At 38.2% G+C, this 23,230-nt stretch overlaps 1 protein-coding gene across 6 annotated transcripts in view; it reads left to right on the top strand.

Moving 5' to 3' along the window:
• Positions 1-23,230, top strand: part of CNTN4 (contactin 4) — a 1,173,040-nt gene that overhangs the window by 615,415 nt on the left and 534,395 nt on the right. For all 6 annotated transcript variants that reach the window (XM_043978091.1, XM_043978085.1, XM_043978087.1 and 3 more), the window contains one exon: positions 15,699-15,840. In XM_043978091.1, the coding sequence (XP_043834026.1) occupies positions 15,786-15,840 (55 nt within the window). In that variant the 5' untranslated portion in view covers positions 15,699-15,785. The remainder of the gene's footprint in view (positions 1-15,698; positions 15,841-23,230) is intronic.

Below are 23,230 nucleotides of genomic sequence, written 5' to 3'. Positions count from 1 at the left end.
GCCACTTTAAATCTGACACCTAATATATTAGGTTTTAGAGTGTTTTGTGCTTACCTTTAGCTCTTCTTTAGTTTAGGTGATTAAAAAATGCCTGTTGCTGTCTGTATGTGCAACATGCTTCATTAACAGTGATTTATTTTGGAGTTTAGCAGAACTGGCACTCTGTAGCACACCAATGGGCAGAAGAAAAACAAACGTGAGATGATTACTAAGAAATCATTCTTTCCTTCTGTGACTTCAGAAGCCTGGGGCTTTTTGGAAAGTTTACTTTCAGTCCCCACCAAGGAAAAGGCTCATGGTGTGGCCCTGGGCATTCTAGTACAGTTGCCTTCAGAGTCTTTAGAGTTCTCCTGCAATGAGGAAAAAGGAATTGTAACCATTAATTTTCCCCTTTGGAACGCTTTTCCTCCCTTATTCCCAATACCCCCAAGGCAAACCATTCCTGCCCCTGGGCAGATTGTGTTTTTTCCAACAGACTTGTCTCCTCCCAGTTCTGTTCAACTTTCTCTAGGAGAATCCAACTACAAACAGAGGGATTTGCCAGAGCTGCATGGCATGATCTATAACTGGATAGATTTAGATGGATAGATGGATTCATGATCTATAATGCTGATCTAAAAACATGCACACTGATAACGAGTCATTAAAATAAAGAAAATATAAAAGTATATCATCAGTCAGTCAGGTGGAAATGCCAATAAATAATAATAAGAAGAAAGCAAATTTATACAATGCTATAAAGTTTGCAAAGAATTTTATATTAATTATCCCATTTCAGATTTACAAGAACCCTGTGATGTAGGTAATATAGGTCTCAATGATGTGATTTTGTAGATGAGGAAACTGCATGAGGTTTGGTGACTTGCTCAGGTTCACATAGCTGGAAAATGTGAGAGGTGAAACTAAAGTTTCCTAACTAGTCCAGCATTCAGGCTAGTATAGCACACTACTCTTACGTATTTTTAGATCCCACTAACCTTTGCCTCACCCCCTCTTTACAGAACAGGGAGTTCAACAGGTGTTGATCATTATATATAATAAAATTTCTTTTTCAATGTCTTGAATTCTTTTGCTGAACTTTCCCCCCTGTTATTCTTGTCTTTAAAAAAAACAAAAACAAAAACAAAAAAGAAAACCTTTGTTATATGGTTAGCTCACTGGAAAGGAAAGGGGGAGAATGTGGAGGGAGATTTGTTATATAAAAAGGTTAAAAATCAGTAAATTTTTATTTTATAAGGACCAACATCTAAATATTTTAAATAGTTTCACAGTCGTTTGAATTCTTTCACTTACTAGTGTTCTAAGTTTTGCCTTTAATTATTGATCATTTCGTGTACCAGCACATTCTTTAATTGCACTGATTCACAACAAAAACCAAAATTGGGAAGTAGGAGAAGAGGAATATATGGTATTTCCCCCATTAGCATGTGAAATTCTTTGGAACAAAGACTATACAGAGAGATAGAAGATGAGAGAAAAAGAGAAAGGGAAAAACACACACACACACACAGAGAAAGAGAGAGAAAGAGAATAAGAACCTTGATTTTGTAATTCAAGCTTCTAGCACAATCCTTGGCATCTGTTAAGTTCTTAATAAATACTTGTTGGTTGTTCAATTGGAAAATGTTCTTTCTGCTATTGAAAAGTAAATCCAGGGTATTCTAAGTAACATAGGAAGGGGAGCATAATTTGCTCCTTTAGAAAGGTGTGAAAAATGTTTCTACTGCATAGCTTTGTGCAGTGGAAATAAGACTGAGCTAGGAATTAGAAAACCCGGCTTTAAGCCTGTGTTCCTCCACATAAAAACAACTAACATTTATATAGTGTTTACTATTTACCAGACAATTTAGTAGCTGATTTTAGTCTTTTTTTCAGTCATGTTTGACTCTTCATGACCCAATTTGGGGTTTTCTTGGAAGAGATACTACAGCGGTTTGCCATTTCCTTCTCCAGCTCATTTTACAGATGAGGAAAGAGAGGCAAATGCTTAAGTGACTTACCTAGGGCCATACATCTAGTAAGTGTCTGAGGCCTGGTATATACTCAGGAACATGAGTCTTCTGACTCCAGGCCCTGCATTCTATCCACTGTGCCTCCTAGTTGCCCCTAGGAAATTTGATAAGGGTGTTACAATTATTATTTTATTTGATCCTCACAATAACTATGGGAGGTAGGTGCTTTTATTATCCCTATTTAACACATGAAGAAATTGAGGCAAATAGTGCTTAAATGACTTGCCTGAGGTCACACAACTAGTTATTGAGGCAGCATTTGAAATCTTCTCTTACTAGCTCCGGGCCCAGTGCTCTGTGCACTGTGGCAACCCCTAGCTGCCTTATTATATGAGCTTCAATAAATCACTGCCCGCCTTTTCCTCATGTGGATAATGAGGGAGGTTCATCAGTTGATTTCTAAGGTCTTTTCTCATTCTAACATATTTTAGGAAAATGAAGCTGGAAGGGTCATAGTGGTCAAGTGGTCATCAAATTCAGCCCTCTCATTTGATAGATGAGAAAACTGAGTCCCAGAGATATTAAGATGTTAAGTGACTTGCCCTGGGTCATGTAGGTAAGTGGCAGAGGCAGGACTGCTGTTGCCCTTATTATTATTATTATTATTTATTTTTGGTGAGGCAGTTGGGGTTAAGTGACTTGCCCAGGGTCACACAGCTAGTAAGTGTCAAGTGTCTGAGGCTGAATTTGAACTCAGGTCCTCCTGAATCCCGGGCCGGTGCTTTATCCACTGTGCCACCTAGCTGCCCCATTTGCTCTTATTCTTTAGAGCTTTCCACTGAACTAGGATTCTTGTATTTCCAACAGAGTTGGTCATACCTTTCCAGTTGCTCTTTTCAAACTTTGTAACATACCCAGCACAGATCATAGTACATACTCCTCTTCAAAATACATGATGGGGGGCAGCTAGGTGGCACAGTGGATAATGCACTGGCCCTGGATTCAGGGGTACCTGAGTTCAAATTCAGCCTCAGACAGTTGACACACTTACTAGCTGTGTGACCCTGGGCAAGTCATTTAACTCTCATTGCCCTTCAAAAAAAAAAAAAGAATAAAATACATAATGGGGTGAAAGTAAAGAAGGAAGACTTCTTGAAGAGGATCATTGTCATTTCCAGTCTTGGTTAATTAAACAATTTTAAAGGATGCATACATGCATACATATGTATGTACACACACGCACGCACACACACACACACACACACACACACATATACATATTTTTGTAATAGGTCACATCAACAGTCAGGACATTAGGAGTTGAGTCCAATAGCCCACTCCCCAAGGTCACACTAGTAAGAAGTATTGCCAGAATCTGAACCCAGGCTCTCTAACTGCAAAATCAGCTTCCCAGCATACCTGCTGTATTTGATGTAGATGAGTCCTTTCAAGTATGAAATCCAGTGATTTATTGCCTGAAGAAGATATGATTCTCTAAGGAAAAATGAATTGAAAATCCATTTAAAAGTTTTAAAGTTTTAGTGGACATAGGCTATGCAGAAATTTATTAAAGATTTTTCAAAGGTCAGAGAGTACTTTTGGTCCTCATGTACAATTCCAAGTGTTCTCAGTGGGGCGGGGGGGGGGGGGGAGACTTCATAAAAGATCGCCTTCAGTAACTGAAATGATGAGATATTGGATTGTTGCTTGTTGTTCTAATGGATTCCTGCCTAATATAATCATTGTGTTTCTGTATAAAAAATGCTACAGGTAACAGACTTGCTTTTATATCTTTAATAAAGCCTTTTTAATATGGATCAAGGGGAGAGAGAAATAGGGGACCTCAGATCCCCATTATTCTTAATAGTCTTGTTTAATCAGGAGTGAGTATTTGCTCTCTGAGCTGATCATAACCAGCCATTGAGGTGCCCCTTTACAGATAGAATCTGAAAATGATTGACTATTTTGCCTAGAACCAACACTTGGTTATTCTGGAAGACAGCTAGTTTATATATATATATTTTAAATCTTTTTTCTTTCTCCTATGTATTCCTTGCCCTTGTTGTTGTTGTTGTTATTGTTGGTTTGTTTGTTTTTTCCTGGCCCAAAGTCCTTAAAGTTGGGAATTTTTTTTTCTTATAGTTTGACAAATGTTTAGGGAGTTCATACAGAATCCAATCCTCCCTGCTCCCCCTATTTTATATACATGGTAAAGGATGCAGTTGATAAAAGGTTCTAACCAATGAAGTAGCTAAAGAACTATTCAACAAAATTTATTCTTTACATAGCATGTAGCACCTGGCCTCCTACCACCAACAACCTTATCTAGGTATTAGTTCAAATAGTATGTCTGTGCCATTCATTTGAGGATTATAAAGCCTCATTCTCCCCAGTACTGTTTGTGTGCTTAACCAACATTCCCAGCCATATTGTAATTTCATTGAGGATAGGAGCTATATCTTCTTTTTCTTTGCACCTTCCATGACATTGAGCTCAGTGGTATCTGTAGAGTGATGCCCAGTAAATGTTTGTTGATTAATAGATTTATCCTCATGAGTTGTCTGTAAGTCACTTTTTGCCTGAAAGGGTATACTGGGTGCTTTCAGAAGGAACTGATTTTTATCTGTAGCTTCCATTTCTATTAGCTGCTTCCTCACCATTGTGATTGACTATACCCTCTCATTAGCTAATTGTAAAGCCAGAAACATGTTCAACTACCCAACAGGGAACTGGGGGACAATCCTTTTAAAATTCCATCCTTAGGAAAGGCAATGCACTAAATGATAATTATTCAGGAAACAAATGTTCATGTTGTTTTTACACTTGGGGGTGGGGTGTACAGAATCAGAAACAAGAACTTATTCACAGTGTGCTGTCATTAGAATACTTCCAAATTAACACTAATGAAATATAGTTGCCTGACAACATCTCAGCTTAGAAATATGTGCTACACCTTAGGGTATAAATATTATACACTGCGTCTTTTTTTTCATTATTGGCATTCATTTTGTTTTACATGAAGAGAAATTATGTTGGGAAGTGTCCAATCACAGATATGAGTGCCATATTTTGGAAGTTCAATTCAGTTCAATAAAAAATTAGCAATTGCTTATTATGCACCAGGCACTGTGCTAAGTGTTAAGGATACAAATAGAGGCAAAAGATAGCTCCTGATCTCAAGGAGCTTACAATCCAATGGGGAGACAACTTGCAAACAAATATATACAAAACAAGCTATGTACATGATAAATAGGGAATAATTAACTGATGGAAGGCATTGGAATGAAAGAGTTGGAGAAGTCTTCCTCTAGAAAAATGGGATTTTAACTGGCATTTAAAGGAAACCAGGGTGGTAAGTGGTTAGAGCAGAAGAGAGATAGCATTCCAGGCATGGGGGACAGCCAGAAAGAATAACCAGAACCAAGGAATGGGATGCCCTGTTCAAGGAAGATCCAAGAGACCAGTGTCACTTGATCAAAGAGTGATCAAAGAGTATCAGGCATTAAGGTGTCAGAAGAATAGAAAAGTAGGCAGAGCAAGATCAGGAAGGCCTTTGAATGCCAAACAAAGCATTTTGTATTTCCTCCTAGAGGTAATAGGAAGTCACTGGAGTTTATTGAAGGGAAATGGAGAGGCAGGGGGAGAGTGACATGATCAGACCTGAATTTTAGGAAAATCTGACTGAATAAAAAGAGATATTGGAATCGAGAAAACTTGAGGCAGTCTGACTCACCAGTAGGCTATTGCAACAGTGATCAACTGTGTGAAAGGCTGCAGAGAGGTCCAAAAAATAAAGAATTGAGTCAAGGTCATTGTATTTGGCAACTAGGAGATCATTAGTAACTTTGGAAAGAGCAGTTTTTGTGGAATAATAAGGTTGGAAGCCAGATAATAAGGGATTAAGAAGAGAGTAAGAGGAAAGAAAGTGAAGGCACCTATTGTAAAGGACCTTTTCAAGGAGTTTAGCTAGAAAGGCCTAAAGAGAAATAGGATGATAATTAGCAGGGGTAGAAGGAAAAAATCAGTTGTTTTTTTTTAAGATAGAGAATATTTGTGCTTTTCTGCAGGCACACGGAAATGATCCAGTAGAGATGGAAGAACTGAAAATAAGTGAGAGTGGGGAAAAATAAGTGAACAGAGGGAGCAATTTGTTGGAGGAGATGGAAAGTAATGGGATCACTTGAACAGCCAAAGGAGTAAGAGCACTTCATCATGTGAAATAGGTAAAGGAGGAGAAAGTGGCAGAATGTAAGGAGTGATAGGAGATAATGAAGAGAGGAAAAAAAGAGATTTCATGGCAAATGGCTTCAATTTTTTCTGTAAATAATGAGGCAAGACTCTCCACTTAGAGAATGGAGATAGAGGGAGCCATGGGAAGTTTGAGGAGGGATGGAAAGTTTTGGAAGAGCTGCTGTGGAGAGTGGCATAGTGAGTTGATTAGAAAGGTACAGTAGGCCTGTCTAGAAGCCCAGTTAAGGTCATGTAACATAAATTTATAGTGCATCCAGAACCATTATGTGATTTTGCTCCATCTTTGTTCAGTAGCATTTATATAATATGAAGGTAATGAAAAGTGGGAGTGATCCAAAGCTGAAACTTGACTGGGACTAATTGGCACTGTGACAAGGGAGCTAAGGATTCAAGGGAGAAGGCCAGTGTAGAGTTGAATTGGTTCACCAAGGAAACAAGATGAGGAGAAGAGCAGAATGTGGCTGGTGCAGGGGAGATGGCCTAGGATAGGCATCAAGGAATTTGAAATCATGGTAAGGATGAAGAGTAGGGTTATGTAAAGGAAGGCAGATAGAAAGATGAAAAGCCAATAGATTATGATCAAATAAGGGGAATTCATAATTCTTGAATATGGAGATGGCACATTTGTGACTGATGGCAAGATCAAGGTATGACCTTCTTTGTGTGTAGCTGAGGTGGGATGTGAGTATAGCTTATAGAATGAGAGTAGATTGAGGAATTGAGTAGTTAGGGTATTTGAGAAAGAATCAATATGCATATTGAAGTCCCCTAGTATGAAAATGTCAATTAGGGAGGAGAGAAAAATCGTGGTTCAGGTATGGAACTAATTAAAAAAGGAAGGGGAGTGACTTTGGGGTCCATAGACAATATTATCAGGCGTTTGAGTTGGTGGTAAATATAAATAGCATGAGTAATAAAGGAAGAGAGGTTGCTGAATAAAGGAGGAAAAGGAAGAACCTGAAAGTGGCAATAAGGAGCAAAGAGTATTCCAACTCCCACCCTCAAACTGTGAGCTGAGGAAAATAAAGGTACACTCGGTACTGGAAATGATGATCAGGAAAGTTGTGTCATTAGGGGAAAGCCAGGTTTCAGTAAGAACTAATAGATGGATGTAGTGGGAGAGGAATACATTTAAGATGAAGGGAAGTGTGTTACCTATGGAACAGGCATTCCAAAAGGCACAGTAGAAGCACTGAGGAGAATTTGGATGGAGCTTCGAAGCACGGAGATGAGGAGGAAGGGAATTAGGAATTGGGTGGTAGGGGATGTTGAGTGGGATTTGGATGGTGATCTATAGAAGTTCAAAGTCACTGGAATTTGAAGAATATGACCAGGTGTGAGAAGGTTCATCATTGAGTGAAGGGAAAGGTCAGGTGCAGCAGGAGATGGAAGACCTGAAGTAGAAGGGAGGGTTGCTCTTCTATGCATCAGAGGCTTTCCATGTCCCCTTTGGGAGATTGGGCTGGTATCAGGAGGTGGAATATGCTGGTAGTTGCTTTGGGATAGATGGAAGATGCCCAGCCTGTCTCCTAGCAGTCTTTCTTTAGTGGATACACTAAGGAGATGGAGGCTCTAGTGGACCCACAATCTGAGGTCTTCTCAGCTGTGGAGGTTTGTTATAAAGCAGCAGAAGGAAGTAGATTTCCTGTATAGATGGAAGACTCTCAACCTGGACCCTTGCAGCCTTTCCTTAGAGGCAATGTACAGTGCACCCATAATCTGAAGCATGGCTTCTTACCCTATGCAATTTATGTTCCTCTCAATATTACATGCATTAGATGTAGCAGCTTTCTGCTTACCTCCACCAGCCTTTTATTTAAGAGTTAGCTTAAGTTTTCTTTCTGTACCACTCATTTGACACTTATGTTGCCACTACTCCCCTGTACCCTTGTGTATTTAGTCAATCATGCCAGCAACATTGTAATCACCTATAGACCAGGGGTCATTGTTTTCTATTTCTTTGCATCTTCCACAATGTGGCACTCTCTTTACCTCTTAATTGTGGCAACTGCTTTTCATCAGTTAAGCTTTTCCAGGAAGTGGTGATAAACAATAATCTTTGTTTATGCTTTCTTTCCATTTCTCTCTTTTTTGCATCAATGACTCATTTGAATAGATTGAATTAAAGCTTTTGTAATTGTTCACGATATCCTCTTTTCATCTTTAATCTTTTTCTAATTTGACATTCACTTTGACCCTTCCCCTAAGCAATGACACATGATTCTAATAGTGGGTAGAATTTCAGTCTTTATAATCTTGTTTGGTTTGTCATGCCCAGTGCCTTCCAGTTCTTAACACACTTCTAGTCTCTCTCTCTCTCTCTCTCTCTCTCTCTCTCTCTCTCTCTCTCTCTCTCTCTTTCTCTCTTTTCTTCACATAATGTGTATATGTGTATATATGTGTATATATATGTATATAGAGAGTATGCATATGCATATATGTGTATATATGTATGTGTTTATGTATGCCTGTATTTATATATATATATATATGTATGTATATATAATGTAAATCAGGTTTCTGACTACTCAACAAATCATTATTCTCTTTTGTTTTTCAAACCTGAGCCATATTACTCCCCCCCAAAAAAAATTCTTTGGCCACAATCTCCTGTGCTCATTTTCTTGTTTAAGTCACATAGTATCAAGGTAGATGTTGACTTTATTTGGAGGCCCTCAACCCTTTCTGATTATATAATTTCTCTACCTCATAATTTTCTATAGCAGATGGTAGAACATAATCATCAATTATTTTTGCGATGGTCATGGTAAGTACTTAGTAAGTGCTTGTTAATTGATTGATTGTGTTTATCACAACCACTCCAAGATGATGCAACAAACAAGTCTATGAAATGATGTTTCGTTTCCCTTGTGTGCATGATGAAAGAATTTCTGCCAAATCTTTTGTCTAACTCTCCAAGGACAGATTATTGACTGGGTCACCCTTCCATTTAACTGCAATTTCCTTTTGCCTCCTGGTTTCATTTATTGTGTAAATATCAATATTAACATGGTTTGGTTTCCAATATTTTGTTATTAGACAAGGATTTCACAATTTAGAGTGGCTCCAGTTAAGTAAATGTTTTTGATCTCCTAAAAAAAAGTCTTAACAAGTTTGCCTTTTTAAACACTACCCTCCATCATGATTGTGGAAGCAGAAGGGGGCTTCACTAGGCTTGTGCACCATTTTAAATTTCTATTTGTTTTATGGGTTGCCATGGCCAAAGAAAGAATCCCCTAGTAAATAGCTTACATGAATTCCTCATTTAGCTTCATTAGACCTCACATGGTAGATTCAGTCTGTTGCTAGGAAAGTTGTGAAAGCCCTTCCAACATATTAAACTTGTTTCAGTAGAAGTTAAAATATTATAGGAATTTCACTGTGACTTCCCTTCAGCACATAAGTTTTGTCCTGCAATGAAGCAGAGTGAAAAATATGGTTGGGCTACAGAGGAAAAAAATACCAAAATTATTGTACATAGTCCCTTCTCTTTTATTCAGTCTGCTTCCAGAAAGCTTTTTCTTAAAGTGAATCTCCATAAACTGAAATCCTGACTTAGTTTTGTTTTTTGTGGGGTTTTTTTGGTAAATTTTTAAATTGATTTTAAACTTACATACAAAAATGAGAAAAGAAAAAAAAAACTGTGCCAGGTACACAGCAGAACATTAAGAGAACATTCAAAATAAAACAATACTTTCCATTTCAAGAAAACCCATGTGATCAATACTATGCATTGTTTTCCAAGCTGCCCAACTTTGCTTCCTTGTTGGCTTTCTTTTATTCTCTGCCATGCACTGACAGTATTTTTAAACAACAATGGAACTCTTTAAATGATTGACCAGAGGCATCAAGAAGTTAATTGTCTAGATTTAAAAAAATAAAAGAATCAAATGAACAGAACCAATAGTATGTGAAGTATCAAATCATGAAAAGGATTTCTGGCCACCTGGGGACCACAGAGTGAGATTGTCTCAAATTGATGGGCTATCGGGGAAGGGAAAAAAAACACTACAGAAATATACATAGTATATCTCCTGATTTTGTCTTAGGCTTTAACTAGGGTCTTGAACATGTCTGTGCATTTCTGGGATTTGGGGGGCAGTAGGACTGTCAAGTTTAATGGGATAATCTCAGTTATTTACTTACCACTGATGAGGTCGATACAACAACTGAGTCAGCCCTATGCCAATTCCTTACCCCATTCCTAAAATGTATGGATTTAATTTGAAGGCAAGGTCACAATGCTACATGTCTCCTCTTGGTGTCAGAAATAGCTGATATATTCATAATAAAGCAAAACCTTAAAGATGATAGCTATTTTTAAAAAGCCTCCTTTCTGACTTTGTCCCCAAATTACAGCAGTATATGGTAGAGTGAATGAATGAAAAAAAATGAATTAATTAGTTATTGAAAAATGGGGATTTCATTGCTTTTGTATCCTAAGCATCTAGTTGGTATGTGGCTCAAAGTAAACAGTTAATAAATTTGTGTTGACTGACTGACAGATATATACTAAGTACTTAAATGTGTGTCAGCATGGAAGCAGCTAGGTAGCACAGTGGATAGAGCACTGGACCTGGAATCCGGAGGACCTGAGTTCAAATCCAGGCTCAGATACTTGGCTGAGTGATCCTGGGCAAGTTCATTAACCTCTGACTGCTTCAGATTCTTCAGCAGAAAACTGATAATATTATCGCCTTCCTATCAGAGTTGTTATGAGGAACAAATGAGTTCATATTTGTAGTATATAGTTGTTGCTTAATAAATGATTGTGTTCTTTCTTCTTTGCTTTCTTCCTTCCTCCCTCCCTTCCTCTCTCTCTCTTACTTGCTTCTTTCTTTCTTCCTTTCTTCCTTTCCTTTCCCCTTCCTCCTTTCCCCCTTCCTTCCTTCCTTCCTCCTTTCTTCCTTTCCTCCCTCCCTCCCTTTCTTCCTCCCTTCCCTTCCTCTTTCCCTTCCTTCCTTTCCTTTTCTTCCCTTTTCCTTCCTTCCTGTCCTTTCCCTCCTTCCCTTCCTCTATTCCTTCTTTCCCCCCTCCCTCCCTTCCTCCTTCCCTCCCTCCCTCCTTCCATTTCTTCCTCCCTTTCTTTCCTCTTTCCTTTCCTTCCTTTCCCTTTCTTACCTTTTCCTAACTTACTTCCTTCCTTTCCTTTCCTCCTTTGCTCCCTCCCTTCCTTCCTACCTTCCTTCCTTCCTTCCTTCCTTCCTTCCTTCCTTCCTTCCTTCCTTCCTTCCTTCATTCCTTCCTTCCTTCCAACATTGTGGTAAACCCTAGAGATAAAAATAATTACAAGACCCTCTCTGCCCTAAAGGAAAAAAACCCACAGGGATGCATAGGATAATAGATTTCAACTTGGAACAGACCTTAAAAGCCATGTAATGTGTCCCCTTTATTTACAGGTGAGGAAACTGAGACCAAAGAGGTTAAGTAACTTGTCCTAGGGTACAGAGTGAACGAGTGACAGAGGTTGGATTTGAGCCCAGGTCCTCAGACTACAAAGCCAGTGAGGGCCTAGTGACCAGTGGAGCATAGAAAGGACCTGGGAATTATGACCCTGTCACCTGGTACCTGTCTGCAACAAACTGAATCTCTCTGTGAACTGGTTCTTCCTATAAATGGAGGTTTTGGCCAAGCTGACCTTTAAGGTCTTTTTCAGCTCTGAATCTGTGTAATCTATGACTGTGTGCCCTATACCTGAGAGCAGTGTGAGTCCTTGGAACGTTTAGCACCTTTTAGTCTGTTGTTGTCTACACACAGGAAAGATAAACAATGGCCAGTCACCCCATTACTTTTAAGACGTCAGTGTGAACTCTGTCTAGCTGAATATAAATAAAAGCTCACGTTGCTTTCTTTGGTCTCAGCTTCCTTATACACCTATGGATGGCCGTTAATAGAACACAAACTATAAACAGCATCCTGCCATATATTAGGTCTTTATCGTGTAAGTGGATACATTTTAATTGCTGCAAGAGATTGCTTAACATGAAAGAGCAATCCCCAGGCTTTGTGATGACATTTCTCTTGTACAATTAATTATTAATACCCTGATCATTTGCTTAATACATTATTACTTTTTATTGATCAGCACTTCCTGTTTGTTTAAAACTATCCTAATAGGCAGGCATGTAAGAAGAATATCTGAAGACATTCTCTCTCTCGTTCCCCCACCTTCTACAGCCTCTTCAGCAGAACCAAAATCAGGGGTTCCTTCTTTCTTCACAGAATACTGAGGCTAGTTTGATCAGAAATGGGACAATTGAAGTGCATGAAAAGGAAGAAAGCACTCTAATGAGACTACTTCAATTTCAATTACCTATACAAGCTGCCTTGTAAATGAGACACCTCTTGGTGTCCCACCTTTTGTTTTTACTGTATTAGATTAGCCTGGCTTCTGTCGTCAACTATTTTAATATGGCCTAGATCCCTGGAAGTAATTTTCTTATGAATAGTGTCTTGGAATTGAGTAGCACTAGGCCACCAGAGCTTTTAAATATTAGAGATTTCAATAACACTTTTTGACTGAGGGCCTTTATTACCAATGTAACCTTGGATGAGTCACTTAACAATCCTGGTCTCTGTTTCCTCAATGGAAAAATGAGGGAGTTGGTCTATAACAGAGGTTCTCAATGTTTGTATTTTATTTCTTTTATATTTGACATAGATTCTTTTGGTAGTCTGGTGAAGCCTATGGATCCCTTCTCAGAACAATGTTTATAAATACATAAAGCAAAGTGCATATGATTATGAAGGATATTGATTATATTGAGATAGTTATCATTTTTTAAAAGTTCATAGACACCAGATTAAGAATTCCTGATCTACATAACCTCTAAAGTATCTCTAAGCTCTAGCTTTGATGATTCTATGAACTATTTGTGTGGTACTCAAGAATCTTCATAATGATTTAACAAACTGAATCATCAAAGCTTTTTTAAAGCATTTATTATGTGCTGTATCCATTTAGCTCACAGAAACAACCCTTCTTTCTCCATTTGACAAATCAATCGAGAACTTCTTATATTCTGACAGATACTATCCTCAATTTTGGGAAAACAAAGAAAGGAAAAACACACACAATTGTCCCTATGCTCACAATGCTTGCATACTAATAGCAGATGCATACAGGCATGGCAGTGTTTTCACTTAACCTTCAGAACAACTGCCAATGAAGCCAAGACAACTAACTGCTAATTCACAAGATTCTTTTTCCATTCTCTACTCTGAAAGAGCTTGGTGCAGTGAATAAGAATACTCTGGTGCTAACAACAACAACCACCATCACCACCATCATCATCCCTATAGTACTTCCTGTATGCCAGGCACCATGCTGAGTGCTTTACAAATATCTTCATCCTCCCAACAAACCTACAAAATTGGTGCTATTATTATCTCCATTTTATACTTGAGGAAACTGAGACAAACAGATTAACTGCTAGAGGCAGGTGGACTTAGTTCAAAGATATTCATGGAATGTAGGTTCGAATTCTTACTTTTCTATGTCCTACCAGTGTAACTGTGGCCAAATCATTTCACTTCCCTGGGCTTCAATTTCCTTATCTGTAAAAATGAAGACATTGGGCTAGGTGATCTATGAGGTTCCTTTTAGTCAGGGATGTGCTGATAAATGTTTAACAACTGGCTTTAAAAAAAATTCCAAATGACACATTTTTTTTTGGTGGAGCAATGGGGGTTAAGTGATTTGCCCAAGGTCACACAGCTAGTAAGTGTCAAGTGTTTGAGGCTGGATTTGAACTCAGGTCCTCCTGAATCCAAGGCCAGTGCTTTATCCACTGAGCCACCTAGCTGCCCCAAGTGACATACTTTTAAGCTTAACTCACATTGTTAACATTTTCTCCATCATTTACTTAAGCTCAGATAACCAACAAAACAGAAATCTAGCCCTGGTTTATAGCATTCATCAACTTCTAAGATGCAAATGCCCACAGTGAAAATATAACAATGGGATCCCAGGAACCAATAGAATCAGGCTCCAGAATATCACTACCCTGCTCTTCATCTATAATGCTAAGGAAGATATCTATGAGGCTCAGCCCACGCTATGCTTCATTAACTGCAGCAAAAGGAAGCTTTTAATGATTCTCAGGGCTCTGGCAAGTACCTCCTTTCACTGGAGAGCATCTTTGTTCCAGAGCTTAGTTTAAGAGGAATTGAGCAACTCACTGTTCTACTGCCAACCTTTGTGCTGATTCATCACCTTAATCAGCTCAAGCCATTCTCTGAGGCTACTGCATCCACAGGACAGACCCCTGCTAGGTACAACAAACAGACCTTCTATTGCTTTTCATCTTCTCTTCAGTAATGATTCATAGCCCGTGGTGAAGGACTGGGGGAGGGAAATGGGGGGGGGGATGGTAGATTTGTAGGTTTGGTCATAATTCATTTTCAGTGCCTGCCTCAATTTTGTACATGGGTGACTCTGGCATATGCTTCTATATAGCCTTCAACAATATTAAAAACAACAACAATAATGACAACTTATTGGGAGTGGGATATGTAAGGGATTGAACCTATGAGTTCATTGCTTCAGGGAATGCCTGGAAAGGAAGCTCCCTCCATTCATGAAGATTAGAAATTACTTTGAAACTTGTTATCTTTAAGAAATGCCTGGGACACTGAGAGGTTTAGTAATGTAAGCAGAGGACACACAGCCAGTATGAGTCTATGGTAGCCCTTAAACCTAAATCTTCCTGATGCCAAGACCCTATTCAGGAGGCTACCATGCCTTCCTTGGCTATTCTTATTCTTACTTACTGCAAATCCCCCAATACTCCTTTTTTTTTTTTTTTTGAGTGGAGGAGGAAGTTTATAAATTATTTTGAGAAATAGAGAAATTCCCATTCCACCAATATGGGTACTTTTATAGTATTACTTAACCTTGATAATTGAAGGGTCCTTGAAAAAAATTAATCCATTTGTCTGTCTTCCAACTGAATGACACCTTAACCAAGGAAGAAGTACCCACTGATCTGTGTCCACTGATCCATACTGGCTTATCTCCCCTAATGCAGTGTTTGGATTCAGAAGGCCTGATTTGAAATCCTGCCTCTGATGAACATCTATAAAATGTGGGAGCAGAAATAGAGTCTGATATCCATTCCATCTCTAAACCTATGATATTATGACCTTAGAGAGACTTAGACCTAAAAGGTCAATTGAAATAAAAGAAAGGGAGACTAAATTGTTTCATATCCATAGTTGTTTTTTTTTAACCTTTTGGTCATTCTTTCCATGAAAACACACATGTATTGTGTTTATATAGATAAGTATATAAACATGTATATGCACATATGCATAAAATACATATACTTGTATATATTATATATATATGTGTGTGTGTGTGTATATATATATAATGTTTGTATATTTCCTTTCAGGTGTGAATTTCATTTAGATTTCAGGGATAGATTAAATTGCTCAGAAAATAAAACACAGTAAACCAATGTTTCATTGTTAATGTTTCTTTCTTACCCACAGATTAAAGGTTGTATAAAACTTAAAAGAAGCAGCCATTCTAGTCACTAGTTATTGGACTTGAGCCTCCTTTGACCTCGGAAGCTGAAGATGAGGTTGCTATGGGAACTCCTGGTGCTGCAATCATTCATGTTGTGCCTTGCAGGTAAAATGTCATTTTAAAACTTTTTTGATTTAAAAATACCCCAGTCTCTCACACTAATTCAAAAGTGGGTCTTCACATGCAATGCCACTGATAAGATTCTGAGTACTTGTCTTTGAGATGAGCTTTAGGTAATGCTTTTGCGCGCGCGCACACACACACACACACACACACACACACACACACATTGACCAAACTGATAGTCTTCTGTGCCTCTTTTCCAATTTTATGCCAAAAGCAAAATACTGTGTTTTGGCTCATCTATCCTATTCACTTAGAGTTGTTTTAAGCTATTTTAAAAGATTATTTTTGTTCATGCCCATGCTCAATTTCACACAGATATTTGGCAATAATAGAGAAAATCTGGTGGGTAAAATAGACATTCTGGATATCAGTGGATAGAAGACTATCCAAGAATTATTTCCACTTTGTTTTAGTTACTTCACCAATACAACTACTTCCTCTGGTTACTTTGCTTTGTTAATATTTGATGTATTTCTCTGGTTATTTTTGTCAATGGATAACTTTCTTGTTGACTTTGTTTCTGGTTTGTAGCTCCAAGAGAGCTTAATAGAAAGGGGAATTCAGGTTTCCCTCCACTATGGTTAACACCTAGACTCTTATAAGATAAATAGATGAGGGTGGGGCAATTAGGTGGAGCAGTGGATAAAGCCCAGGCCTTGGATTCAGGAGGACCTGAGTTCAAATCTGGCCTCAGACACTTGACATTTACTAGCTGTGTGACCCTGGGCAAGTCATTTAGCCTTCATTGCCTTGCCCCCTCCCCCCCAAAAAGATAAATATATGGATGGACATATAGAAAGATACATACACACACACACACACACATATATACATACATGGGCACATACACGTGAATGTATATACACATATATACATCCACAGATACATAGGCTGATAGCTACATAGAGAGATGGATAGATTAATAGATAGATACCAATTTCATTTCCCTTCTTAAAATCTTAAAAATCTTAGTTCCCTTGTTGCTCAATTAAGGTGCATTTCCTAATCTGTTTATAAGTGCTCTCACCATTCTCAAATTCACTTGTATTCAAAATAACTGTTTAAATATTCAATGTCCTTACCACTTACTTCATTCCCTTCTTTTTGTATTCAGAAAGCCTAATGGAGAAATTTTTGCATAGTAGATATTTAATAAATGTTTGATTTGATATGAGTTTTATTGAGCATCCAAGTGATAGCTTCCTTATTATTAATATTCAATATTTCTAATAAATATTCCAACTAGTACATGGAATATGTATAAAAATACATTCCAGAATCAAATATGATAATTATTTGGGGATTCTTCTTGTCATTCTATGCCTACAGAGCATATGATATGTAGGACCCTGTGCTATTCAGTGAGGATACAAATTTAAAAAAAGAAAAATAGTGTCTGACTCCATGGAGCTTCCAGTCTAATGGTTGAAGAAAAATATACAAAAGGAAGCTAAAAAGTGAGTGGAGCATCAGAAAGGATGGTGATGAGGCTTTGGGGAAGAGATTTTTGCTCTGCCCTGGAATCAGAAGAAGAGGCAGAAGCAACTGGGAGTTCTGATGAGGTGGGAATACAAAAACTGATGCAATGTCCATGATGATGTTTCCTGGTGATGAGCTTTTCTTTGGGAAGGAGGGGAAGGGGTTGGATGATGGTGATATGGTGATGGTGTTAGTGATGGATTTGGAACCGAGTAAAGAACATGGTAGCAAATGAAACCATTTTGAGCTAGTTGGCTGAGGGATGGGATGGTTAGAGCTATAATTTCATACATCCCAGGAGTTCCCTGAGAGAAATCTCCCTTTTCCAATGCAGGTTCTACCCTTTATATAAGACTTTCCTGGGACCCTAAAACTATAGTCAAATCACCACTACCAGGGTCTCTGGAAATGCATAACACTGAACCATCCCATAATTCCATTCACCTTCTTTGGACTCCCCAGACCAAAGCTTTTTTCCCCTATATTTGTTGTTTCCTACTATTATACTATAATCTCTGTAAGGGAAGGAGCAGTATTGTTTTTTGTTTGTGTTCCCATTATCTCCATAGGTTTCAGACTATGCTTGGTACATAGAAAATATCCAATTTTCTGTTGGGGAGGAGAGTTAGTTTTGGTTTGGTTTGGTTTCATTTGCTCACTAGAAGGCGAATTAGTTTGTTTACACTGTCAATATATGTAAGAAGTGGGACTTTAATTCAGGTTGTCTTTGTCTCCATAATGCCAGCTCATTTTCATTAACATGAGTGAATGACATTTGTCAGGGCATACTATATATCATATATGAACAAGTTCACACTAAATTTGTAAATTCAGTTTCCAAAACTTGGTTTCTAGGCAGTTACATGGAGTGGTAAATAGAGTACTGGGCTTGGAATCAGAAAGTCCTAAGTTCCAATCCCTTCTCATATATTTACTAGCAGGGCAATTAAAAATTTGCTCATTTGTAAAATGGGGGTAATAATAGCAGTCACTTAATCCATATAATGAGGTAAATTTTGCAAAACACTTTGTAAATCTTAGAGAAAATAATTCATCCATCATCTGAAGCAGTATGGTTCAGGGTAGAGTGCTAGATTGGAGGGGCAGGAACTAAGAGTAGCATCCCAACTCTGCCACTGATACACCTTGGATAAATCTTGGGGCTTTGTTTTCCTTGCTTATAAAAGGAAGGTCTCTGAATAGCCTCTAATATCCGTTCCAACACGAAATCTATAATTCTCAAATAATATGACTTAAGCTAATTCACATTTCCATTACAACATACCCATGGTTAATATCCAGCTTCTTAAAGACTTACAACATTGCAGAACCTCCTTTAACTGCGTTGTATCCCATGAAATTTTCTAAATCTACTTGCTATATTTAATTTGAAGATCTGCATCTAGAAAGGGAATTTCCATGCTGAGTATTCCCTGTACTGATGAAATCAGGGGTCAGGTTTCCTTCCCCATCCCATAGTGTTGTAAAGGTACAGAAAAAAATAGAAGTTTATAATCAAAGAAACAGTTCTTTAATTTCATCTAGACATCTAATCCTAAGTATGGGGAGTTATTCAAAACCAAACTAAGAGCTAGGCATGCATCTTTCCTAAATTCTTGGCCAATTGTGGAGGATACTTTAATGATTTTTCTTGTAAATTTTTCTACTTTATATCATATTAATATTCCTTTTACATATTCCTCAGTTAAAGTAGGCAAAGCCAAGCTTTAATTAATGGTTTTTGTTGTCTTGTGATTTGTCTTGATTTTACTAATTTGCTTAGTTTGGTCTGTAGAATTCTGAATAGTATTTTTTTTCACCCATTAACTTGATATCATTCCTGTCTTTGAAGTTCCCTTGAATTTTTTCTTATTTTCAATGTAGTATGTATTTGGTACCTGGCCATTCAAGAAAAAGAAATATAGTTTTATAGTCTGTTATGGTGGCCTCAGCAAATCATTCTGGGGATCAGAATCTGGGGATCATTCCTTCTAGCACCTCTATGCCTTTGCAAACACAGTCCCTCATCACTGAATGAACTCTCTTCTCTATATTCACAATTTCTAACGTTCATCATGAATCAATTCAAGCTTCACCTCCAATGAGAGACCTTTTCTATGGAACCAAGGGCTGAGGCATGAACAGAATTCTTCAGATGGCTTCTCTCCACCTCCATTAGGCTAATCTCCCCAATTCTTTACAATTTCTCCCTCCCATGTATATTCCTTGAGTGAAAAGACTACTCCATTTTTTTGTCTGTGTTCCCAGCACCTAGGGCAGTGCCAGTCACAGCATAGGCACCGACTAAATATTTATTGAATTGAATTGGTTTTTTTTCAATGTAAGATAGGACTCCAGAAGTTTAAAAGTACTATCACCAATACCAAGAGAATTGATACTTTGTATGGTATATTAACCCCTCAATGCCATAAAGATCATTCATTTTCCTGTGTGTCTAAGAGAGAGGAGAGAAGAGGAAAAAGTAGGGGATAGGAGGGGAGGAGAGGACAGCAGACAGCTTCTAGTCCTCTCTCAGTACCAAGGTGAATCACAGCTAGGCTTTTTCTACCTAGAGATTAAGAGAAGGCTGGTTTAGAAATCTTTTTTGTTTCCTTAGTGGTTTCCACAATTCTCCAGCTTCCTCAATTTAAATAGTAGAGTAATTGTCCTCAGGGAATTCATCTTCCAAGAGGCTGATGAAACAGACCTACAAGATCACAAAATATAATGTGTATTCAACCATAGCATTCAGGTATGCTTTTCATTTTCTACACTAATGGAAGGGCGTAGGAGTGTGGACAATCCAAAATAATTTGCTAAGGCACATAAAGAACCATTCCCCTCTCAAAAAAAAGTAAGAAACTATTTTAAATAGTTTCAATAAATAGTGATTTTTTTTCTCCTACTTAGATAGGAGGGAAAGCCCAATATCAGCTTTGGAATACTAATTTCAGTGGCAATTCACACAGAGATAATTGCTGATTATGAATTTAATTGCTAATGTCTACATACATGAAGATCTCCAGGGCTCTGGAGTAGACCTACTAACTCTTCCCCTAATTCAGCATCTCATTCGTTATACTATACCTTAGGCCTGAAATTCATGTTGTCTCCCTTCCACCTCTTCAAACTAGAGGCTCCCAAGGCTAATCTGAGGTACCACCTTCTACCTGAAGCCTTTCCCAGTATCATTGCCCATACCCATAAGTCCTCAGCACTCTCTCCGACCTCAAGTTACCTTGTGTTTATTTGTGTACATGGAAGCAGTCTAATATAGTGAATGGTTAGTGTTCTAGGCTTCTCTATATCCTTTGTGCCTAGCACAGTGTTTTATACATGGTAGTTTAATAAATATTTATGAGATAGAAACAATGTAATTCTCAATTGGTATCCCTTTTAATACAGCTACATTTTCTCCTTTCTCAGAGTTTTTGATCTTTCAAGAATGTCTGTCAGGGGGCAGCTAGGTGGCACAGTGGATAAAGCACCGGCCCTGGATTCAGGAGGACCTGAGTTCAAATCCGGCCTCAGACACTTGACACTTACTAGCTGTGTGACCCTGGGCAAGTCACTTAACCCCAATTCCCCCGCAAAAAAAAAAAAAAAAAAGAATGTCTGCTTATGAAAAACTGCCACCTTCCCAAATGCAGGCATTCCATTTCTTTGTTCAGCAAAATCTCTCCCATTGCTAGCAGATGCATTTGGCAGGAGGCAATGGGGAAGAGGTCCAGTTTAATTCAAGGAAGATACTGTGGAATGGACAGTGGATCACAAAGAAATAAATGGCAAGGAACTCTGTGTTAAATAGTTGATCCTAGGTGGATTCCTTGAACTTGCAACAGGAATAATATCTTGTCAGAGGCCAGTATCAATAATCAGAGATGGTAATCCTAACCCTTGTAGAGGAGAGAAGAGTTACTTTAAACTCTTAATTTTTTACATCCCAAGCATGTATTCCTATCTCATAGGTTTAATATAGTGCCTAGGAGGGCCTACAGTAAATACATTGATGCAGCCAATGCAACTCTGGGAGACAATAGGACTGATAAATCACAAAATTCCAGCAAAACTCAGGCCTGGACTCCAAACATTTTTTTCTTCCACTGAAGCACTCCTGAGCCCTCACCGGGACAGTGAGTGCTCAGTGAAATGGGCATCACATAATCTGATTGCAAAGTAGGAACCCTCAATGCAGCCAGCTAAGTTGTTTCTATTCTGAGGATTCTTTTTCCTTACTGAAATTTTTCTCTCTGCCTCTGCCTCCCTCTTCTCCTCAACAACTGAGAGGAAGAACTCAAGTAATAAGTGAATTGGGCCAAATATCAAACATGGTATTTACTATCTGTCCTCTTCTGAGTAACAAATATTCGATTAATATCAGAAGAGAATATATTCCTTGTTTGGCCTTCTTTCATACACAGTTATCCAAATGCCCAACAGTAGCAAGCTCCTCTTTCTTATTTTTTTTTTTGTTTTACATTTTGCTTCACTGTATTGTTTCTCTTTCTAAGAAACTACCTTACTAAGGCATTTCCAATCATGTTGAAAAGTCTTCTGTTGCTAGATAGCGCATTTCCCATTTCCCCTGTGCCCTGTCACAACCATGGCCATGAAATGAAGTCTAGAATGGGAGAAGGATTTAGAAAGGAGAGAGCTAATAACTAGATTAAAAGGCAGAGAGTCAAGAGCTGAAAACTCAGGAAAGATACAAGTGGTAACAGGGCATTGTAGAAGCCTTGGAAATAACCTAACCATGGAAAAAAGGGAGGGGGAGATCCTTGCTAAAAATAGCATAACCGTTTTAAAATATTACAAGGCCATAAAACTTTAACAGACAGCGATGCTCTTAACAACTTATCCACAGACAGAAACCAGGAGGGATTTTAACACTTTCAATTTGCCCCTTCTCCCCAACCTCATGCAGACCTACATGGCAACCTGATGAACTTTAGCTTATTATTGGAGAGAAAACATGAACAGCTTCATTAGTTACACCCAGCCAGGCCAGTGGCTACCTAGAACTTTCCCAATTTAATTTATCATAGATTATATCTGGAAAAGCCTGCAACTTTCTACTTTATTAATCTGGGGAATTTAGAGACTAGGAAAATAGGAATATTAGCACAAAAAGACTCACGAGTCCTCCAGAGTCTGTTGGTGAGGTATTTTGGGGTTGGGATGCAAACTTGTGCCCGTAAGCTGTGCAGATGAAGCTGCTAGTGTCAAGAGTGTTAACAGTAGCCTTGCATGCTGGAAGATTACTAGGGCTGCCATCTTCCCCTGATTGTTAGCTCTTGGCACCTGCACTACACTATTTGTTCTTCTTCTAGGCTCTTTTATTTTCCCTTGTTCAGTCTTCATTTGGGCAAACATGGTCTGTCGTCTGTTCTTAGTGTCTGAGACTTGGGATCAGAGAGTCATAGACTTAAAGTTGGAAAGCACCTTAGAAATTAGCTAACCTTATGCTAACGTCCTGGTTTCACAGAAGAAGAAACCGAGTCAATGGAAGGTTATGTGACTTCCCTAGTGGGACATAGATAATAAGTTTCAGAGTTGGGATTTGATAGGGTCAGTGCCCTTTCCAGTGAGTCATTCTTTTGTACAAAACAAATTGTTCTGATTGTCCTGGGCCTTGTACTTCAGAGGGTCCCATGCTGGTATAGGAGTTAGATAGGTGTAATAAAAGTAACACTTTAAATCTTAAACACTTCTTGAAAAGAAAATGGCAAATAGCATCATTATCATTAATCTGATTTTTACAAATGCTTCAATAAGAGTCATAGCTTGTTAATTATTTATTTATTTATCTATTTATTTATTTATTTTGCAGGGCAATGAGGGTTAAGTGACTTGCCCAGGGTCACACAGCTTGTAAGTGTCAAGTGTCTGA

The sequence above is a fragment of the Dromiciops gliroides genome, chromosome 1 (genome assembly GCF_019393635.1).
Source record: "Dromiciops gliroides isolate mDroGli1 chromosome 1, mDroGli1.pri, whole genome shotgun sequence".
NCBI classification, from domain to species: domain Eukaryota; kingdom Metazoa; phylum Chordata; class Mammalia; order Microbiotheria; family Microbiotheriidae; genus Dromiciops; species Dromiciops gliroides.
This window is presented reverse-complemented; position numbering and strand designations above follow the sequence as displayed.